A 7,748-nucleotide genomic window follows, 5' to 3' on the forward strand; every position below is an offset into this window, starting at 1 on the left:
AGCTAAAACTTTATTTAATAACATTCATCATTAATTTAATATCAAAACAACTAAAAACATATCAAGCAAGCGAGGAAAAACATATTAAAACATGTTTAAGCGCTTAAAACATGAAAACATAACTTCAGATGATGAAATTGACAGCAAATAGAAGCCATTCCAAAAGAACTGGATTCACCGGAAAGGAAATGGAACAAGAACCGGACGATGAGCGTCGAAAGCATTGGAAAAGACACCATACAGCAGCCCTTTACCTTGGCCTCGAAATTAGTGATGTTTCCCTCTTGGCTGCATATGATACGGTGACGTTTATCAACTTCAGGCACGGTACACCAGGGAGGAGAAACCACATTCTTTCGTTGATTGGTATGGAAAAGAGAGCTTAAGAAGGTGAGGAGAGAGAGAGAGGGCAGAGAGAGAGAGAGAAGCAGGGAGGAGAAAACACATTCTTTCATTGATACTTGTTGATGTGTCGACCACCCAAATTACTTGAAAATACACAACCAATGCTCTTTTACCCACCCATAATCAAAAGAAACTGTTAAAAATATGGATTTAAGTCGACGATCCCCATCCCACAAAGGACATATGCTCGCGTAGTTACGATGCTGGGAGACTTCACAGTTTGGATCGAAGGATGGAGCGAGTGGTGTGCCCAGCAACAACAGGTGCCAGCAGCACCTTTCGGATATCTATGGAAGAGATTCTACTGGTATGGCAGGCCAAAAAAAAAATTAAAAAAAAAAAGGGTTAAAAATATTGGGAAAAACACACCCCCACAATTACAACGACCCAGCAGCCACCGTGTTGCTCAATTACAAGTATTGTTCATGTATCCTGGCCCGGTTCTCTTCCCACCACACTCTGGCATGCATCTCCCCGAATCTTTCTCGGCTGCAATGCACATGCATATAAAACAAGATCATACTCGGTAAATACTAGATACAGTAGTAACAAGTTTTTTACTTTTTATTTTTAGAAGAAGAAGAAAAGAAGAAGCAGCATGATTAACTGCGGTCAAAAAAGAAATGTTAGAAGCTTGTATTTTGGACGACTAATGATTCAAGCTAAATGTATACTGTTGTTAGCAATAAAAAAAAACAATTAGTGGAAGCAGCATGATTAACTGCTGCCAGTCAATTTTTCTACGGGTTATCAATTCTAGTCATGATTGAGAATAAGCTGGAACTCAATCATTGCCTTTGTATCATGCCCAGACCATTTGCATCGAGTCAACTCAAATCTACTCAAGGGGCTTTTTTCTTACAGCATTCCATGTGGGAGTGCAATGTTAGTTTGTCTCTAAAACATCCCCGTTGTTAAAGGGGAAAATACTGCCAGCTTATGAGAAAACTTATGGCCATCATTTTGATTTTTGAAGTCTGGGCAGATATGCAGTCACTATGGCCATCATTCATGGCAAACTAAAAATTATCAACTAGCTGTGATGCAGCTGACTGATCAAATAGATCCTACTGCACAGTAAGAGCCTTTACAGAGAAGGCTAGGACTTACAGTTATGTGACATACACTCCATTTTTCTTCCTATAATTAAAATATCCGTATCTCAAACAAAGAACTATTCATACATGTTTCTCGCCTGCCAAAATGATCTGACAGTTTGAAAATAAGAAACATCCATATATGATCAAATGACTCTAGATTCTGGTCAGAAAATTGCAATAATACGTAACCACTATGTCATTGATCAGTTAGTGCAACCAAATTGAAATATATATATATGGATGTTAAAGCCACTAGGCTGTGAATAACGTCATTGCAATGCTAACAGCCTAAATATATATGCTTGCATGGTCGGCTATTTTTCCAACATGGCAACTGTTTAATCTTTTCAGAAACTATCAATTCATCCAACGATTAGGCACGGAATCTTACCTGAATCTGACTCGTCTGAGCTCTCTTTTTCCACCTGGCAAGGCTCTGATAGTGATGTAAACACCTGGTTCATCCTGCTCGACCCATTCAGTCTCCATATCACTGGCATTGCTGATGGAAAGCTCTCCTGAGCGATCAGCCTCCCTCGATGAGCTACTTCTTATAGATGCATCCATTGATGATGTTTCTGTCTTAGCTCCACTGATGCTGGAGAGTTTTGGGGTGGAGGTGAAACCAATAGAATCACAGTAATGACGGGCCTGCAATGGGTGATGGTCAAGTGAATCTGAGGACGAGTAGCCCATTCCCATCCCTGTTGGACGATACAAGTTACGGGGTAGCCGTTCTCTATTCAGTGGAGGTGTTACCGGGCTGTCTTCTGCAGATTCCATCTTTGAGCTCTGTAACAGGGTTTAGAGAATGACATGGTTAGACATCACTGGTGTTGTCACAACTCACTTCCCAGTATAACGATGCTACATATTACTATATTGTGCAAGGAAATCATTCAATGCAAAACGTGGTTCTGGCCCAACTGCATGTTTATTCGGTTAAATTGAATGTTGTTGCATCCAAGTCATACAAATTTATGATTTGGCAACCTACTTTATAATGTTCCAACTGGCCATCTGAAAACACTGTACTCTGAATAACCATGCCTTTAGTTGTCAAATAAGGAAGGAACTCACCTCATCCTCGGATCTTGGGGGTGTCGGTAGTGGGAAAGCTTGGCGGTTAAACCTCTGGACATTGTAAAGCTCCATGATCCTGTCATAGTTCTCTGCCCACCATCTTTGAGCTTGCCACTTGTTAAACATGTCTCGACTAATCAAAGAGATCACACTAAATTCAGAATCTTGATTTTCAAGAATTATCATGGAAACACTGAATTAGTATCGGCATCAAATGATTTGGCGCATGACATCCATTTGGTAAAGGCCAAAATTAAAGCACTACGCGGCGATTGAGCAAAATACAATGTGAAATCTTTCATGGACATGAGGGAAAATATCACTGTTACAAAAGGTGCTATTATCAGGATTAAGTGATAAAGATGAAATTTCCCTAAGGCTTGAACGAGGTCCTCAGACATTTTACAAATAGAATAATCATTGAGTTTACATCATGCAAGCTATAACCTGTTCACATGCCTACCGCTTCAAGCATCGAACCTACCATCAATTATAGTCTTATATATCTACTTCAATAATTATATAAGCCACTAAATTGGACACGAGGTACTTTTTGACACAAAAGAGAGCACCACTTATTTTAATAGCACTAAAAAGATTGTAAAATCTAACCTTCGGTGCTTAAAATGCATTTTAGGTAGCAACATTATTGAAGTAGAGGATATAATCAGTCAAAAGAATAAGGCTACTTTCCATGAAGAGAGAGGGGGCAGTGTTCAAAACCAATCCAGTGGAAATATTACAGGATAAGACCAAGCAACAAGAAGAATTAATGGGATTAAGACCAGTGTGTATTGGGATAACAAAGTCAAAAAGGAAAAAAAAATCATCCAAGAAGAATGAACAGGGAGTCAAATGTAGGGTGTGGTCATTAAGGAGGGGAAACTACAAGGTAACCATCACAAGTAATGACCAAGGAAAATTCTTCATCTATGTCCCCTGTAAACCAAGAAAGGTCTATTTGCATCTCCACTCTCCAGCCATTTTCCATGTACGGTGCCAACATTTGGCTCATTTGAGGGCCAGAGTTTGTCCTCTATATTGGTTGGAGAGTGGCGGATGATGTGGCAATTTGATAAAGTAAATGTCAAATAAATGGTCACGTAAGGTGACAAAGTCACGGAGAATCAGGCTTAGGCGTGATGAAATACTTGTATTTTTGTTGAAAAAGAAAAGGGCAGAGCCTTCTCCCGACACGACGACAATGCTCAGTGAAAAAGGATACAAACACAATCAAATCAGCCCCCACCACCACTAATGAGGCACAATGAGTTCCTCTTTTGGACTTTTCTTGGATTGCTTTTCCAGTAGGCGTGAATTTTACTGTGGGGTTGTAGGTCCTACACTTATTCCTCCCTCCATTTGAACATAACAGGCAGAGGTGTCTAAGGTATTGTTTGGACGAATCTCCTTTCAAACATGGACTTGTCTTGCTTAATGCTCCAAGTGGTTAAAACAAGATCACAAGGATTGTTGTTTCATATATTTCAATATTGCTCTTGAAAAAATCTAAAAGGGATTTATTCAATAATCTAAAAGGGCTCTTGAAAAAATCAAAGAACAAGCACATATTAATTCTCAGGAATACAAAATCAAAAGGGATTCACAATAATCAAATTACTAATAATGCACACCATTCTTTAGGGAAAATATTTAAACGATCTCAAAACACAATAACAGCAATCTCAAATTATAGTTGGAATCAGCTAGCTGTGTATGTATGCGTATGCATGTATGTATCCTTCTACGTCATTTAATTCGCAAAAGCTTTTAAAACTGAATCTGCCTCATCTATAACAAGGCCCGCCCATCTAAAATTCCCAAGGAAATAAATTAATTATCATACCAGGGTAAATCAAAGTTTGCATCAAAGTTTTTAGATTAGTGGAAAATGTTTCAAGTATTTTTAAAAAAAAAAAAATTATTCACAACAAAATAAGTCTTTGAATTCGAATGTGCAAGCATTTGACATCCAAACAGCACCCAGCTTCTTTGGCAAACATTTAAAACAAAAAAAAAAACCTCAAAGCATAACAGAATAAAAATAACAAAATTAAAAAAAAATCTAAAGTAACAGACTTCTCAGCCAATCAATGACGTGTCTAATCCACTAGCAAGCAGTTTGTTCCACACTCTCAGTCACCGTTACCCAAACAGTAACAAGGATACGATTCTCACACAAAAATCAAACAATCAATCACATCAGAAACAAATCACCGCCGTCCAATAAAAAAAATCGAGACCTACTTACCTGAAGCGTATCCGCTTGAGATCATTCCCTCCCCTTGGAAGCGAAACGAATGTGATGAGAACACCGGGCTCCACTTGGGCCACCCATTCTTTAGGTTCCTTTTCTTCAACGAATACTATTGGCGGGTCGACCCGACGCCCACTACCATTTACCGAATTCGGAGTCCCTTCGCCACTGGAGCTCGATATTCCTTTCAGCCTCGCCTCCATCTCCTTTCCCCACGTACGCGGTGTCGTCGAGCTCGAGCTTCCCGTCCGCCGCAGCGACCACCTGAATTTCTCTGACTCGGCGTCTGACTCAGTCGAGTTGCTCCTGAGTCGACTCTGAGTAGTTGTGTTTGGCGCCGTGCATGGGTTGCAGTGGCGGTATGCACCTGATGCCTTTAATGCCATGTCCTTCAACTGTAATAATTAAAAAAAAAAGCATAATTAAAATCAGTCAGAGCTGGTAAGAGAGAATTATAAGAGCAATGGATTTTTGAACTTTCTGGTTGGTTTTTTTTTTCCTGGAAGTGTGGAGGTACCTGAGAAGTTAGGGATTTGATGGCTTGTTGTTGTTGTTGTTGTTGTTTGGCAGCGGAGGGATGATGATTGGCGGTGGTGGCGGCTGAGTCGTCATCGGCTTGACTCAGTGAGTCATCACCGGGTTGTTTAGAACGAGCTATACACGTCAGCATTTTGAATTCTGCTGCAGGCAGACTGTGTATCACCAACAGATGCAACAGTTGAGAGGCAATGTTGGAAATTCGGAAAAAAAAATCGGAATTATTTGATACAAATAAAAGTTGCCAATATTAAGATTCAATCGCTGATGTGTGTGTCTATATATATATATATATATAACAAAAAAAAAATCAGAGAAGTATCAAGTCCGTACAGTGTTAGTGAGAAATTAAGAATGGGAAATCGGAGAAGAAAGCGAAGCGCGATGACGACTCAGAGAAGTATCAAGTCCGTACAGTGCTAGTGAGAAATTAAGAATGGGAAATCGGAGAAGAAAGCAAGGCGCGAATAACGAGAGGGGCCTTGAGTCCAGTGCTCATGCAGCGTTTCGTTTAATTGCGCGCTTTAAATAACACGATCAGAGATTCTCTGTCAACAATAATAAAACAAAAGGAGATAAAAATTCTTGAATTAAAAATTGCATGAACTCTTAAAGAGAAGAAGAAAAAAAAAAAAAAGGAGAGGCAAGAGAGAGATTGGAATCACCTTGAATTGGAGTGGTAGGAGGACTGCATTTTTAGCTTGCATAAATATGGTGGTAGAGGGAACTAATCACCATAAAAAAGGGGTTGAAGAAGAGAGTGAGGCAGAGAGAGAGAGAGAGAGAGAGAGAGAGAGAGAGCTGTTGGTTTGTTGGTTGACGTCTTGGCTTCTTTTATTTTCTTACTTCGATGCTCAGAGCCCTTAGCTTGATTATGTTTAGAGAATTGCTGTGCATTCAGGCCGCTGCCTTCTGTCTGTCTCTCGGATTCTTCAAATGCTCTTCCTTTTTTCTTCTGGTTATGGGAGATATTTATTTGGACTTGGCCTCGTGATCCACATTATGGGCTTCTTCATTTGTCTTAGAAGCCCATTTAATCCTCCTCTCGAATCGAATTCGAATACCATTTCTTTTGCTGATTATGTTTTTTAACTCTCTTTTTTTCTTCTTCTTTTCAACTCCTACGGGGAAGACGATGTGAACAATTAGACCAAACATGTGCATCATGCACGAGACTGTTGCTTGCGACCTTTCATGTTAAGGATTGTTTCTTTTGGAGATACTGAGAGGTCAAAATCACTCCATATATCAAGCTCGTACCACTCTTTTGTTGGAGTTTGGGCAGGGGACATGGAAGGCCATTTTACCCGATATGAACCAACATTTAGAAGTCACTCCCCACCTCTTTCTCTAAATTTACTCATATTCAACTTATTTTCTTTTTCCAAAACTATACATGTTTGGTTTCGAAAATTAATGTGTCTTTTGGTATTATTTTCGTTTTTCTGTTTTTGTTTTCATTTTTCTTTTATTTCTCATATTCAAGAATGCCAATTAGTTTTTATCATATATTCGAGTTATTAAGACTAATACGTAGACTCCCTAGAATCAAAACTTGGTTGTTCTTGGCCTGATCTCAGGGCGTCATAGACCTAACTCCGATTCAACACCTTAGAACCCCGTACTTAATCCTCTAAGTTTGAAACTAGACCCCCGGATACTATACTCAATACTCATTCACTCTATAAGCGCTCTAAAAATAGTTGTGGCCCTAACCCCAAACACCATGGACCCAGTTCTAGCTAGAACCTAATCCTAACATGAACATTAGACAATACAAGCTTGCTCATATTCAGTCCTAAACAGACTCCCAAGTGCTTTGAACTATGTCCTAACTTGAACCTTAAATACCCCATTAACGGTTCTTGATCAATTCCTAAATGTCTCGTACCCTAGCATTAGTCACAATCTGAACCATATAAGTCCTAGACTCGGTTAAAAAAAGCCTCCCAAATTTCCAGCTACCATTATGGTGATTGGATTCCGGGTAAGTAGATATAGTGTCGCCTATTTCTTTTTTTTTTTTTTTTAAGATAGATGATTCGTTGTTCATCTCTTAAAAAACAAAAAACAAATTAAAAGGCCTAAGCGCACAAACCGAAGATAGCAAGCCCATACGCTTGGACTTTGTTGTAAAGGTCCAGACTGACACATTTAGATTGATTTTATTATTATTTTTTGTTGTTTTATTATTATTATTATTATTTAATTTCATCATTGAACATTGAGTTTTTATTAGCTATTTTATTTTTCAATTTCATCATTCAACATTTGGTTTATTGTGAATTAGTCTTCATAATTTATTTTATTTTGCTTTATAGGATTATCGTGGTGTCAAACAAATGTCTCAATATTTGGTTGATGCT

The 7,748-nt window shown here is 38.8% G+C and overlaps 1 protein-coding gene across 2 annotated transcripts; it reads right to left on the reverse strand.

Moving 5' to 3' along the window:
- Positions 1 to 434: 434 nt before the first annotated feature.
- On the reverse strand, positions 435 to 6,448 carry LOC7497592 (protein Brevis radix-like 4). 2 transcript variants are annotated; one of them, XM_024604481.2, is made up of 7 exons: positions 6,048 to 6,448; positions 5,798 to 5,930; positions 5,363 to 5,537; positions 4,840 to 5,240; positions 2,586 to 2,721; positions 1,897 to 2,297; positions 435 to 894 (listed from the first exon to the last, which is right to left on the reverse strand). In XM_024604481.2, exons 3-7 carry the CDS (start codon positions 5,513 to 5,515, stop codon positions 816 to 818), a joined length of 1,170 nt encoding a protein of 389 aa, XP_024460249.1. In that variant the 5' UTR covers positions 5,516 to 5,537; positions 5,798 to 5,930; positions 6,048 to 6,448; the 3' UTR covers positions 435 to 815. The 2 variants fall into 2 exon arrangements, with proteins under 2 accessions (XP_024460249.1, XP_002309199.2); XM_002309163.4 differs by having other exon boundaries at positions 5,716 to 5,930; positions 6,048 to 6,446.
- Positions 6,449 to 7,748: the final 1,300 nt, after the last annotated feature.

The sequence above is a fragment of the Populus trichocarpa genome, chromosome 6 (assembly GCF_000002775.5).
Source record: "Populus trichocarpa isolate Nisqually-1 chromosome 6, P.trichocarpa_v4.1, whole genome shotgun sequence".
NCBI lineage: Eukaryota > Viridiplantae > Streptophyta > Magnoliopsida > Malpighiales > Salicaceae > Populus > Populus trichocarpa.

Excerpts from the sequence above, each read along its gene's own strand:
- LOC7497592 (XM_024604481.2), bottom strand. The coding sequence starts at position 5,515 with ATGCTGACGTGTATAGCTCGTTCTAAACAACCCGGTGATGACTCACTG. Across the intron at positions 5,241-5,362 it reads TCAAATCCCTAACTTCTCAG|TTGAAGGACATGGCATTAAA; the intron begins GTACCTCCACAC and ends TAATTATTACAG. Across the intron at positions 895-1,896 it reads CTCAGACGAGTCAGATTCAG|CCGAGAAAGATTCGGGGAGA; the intron begins GTAAGATTCCGT and ends TGTGCATTGCAG.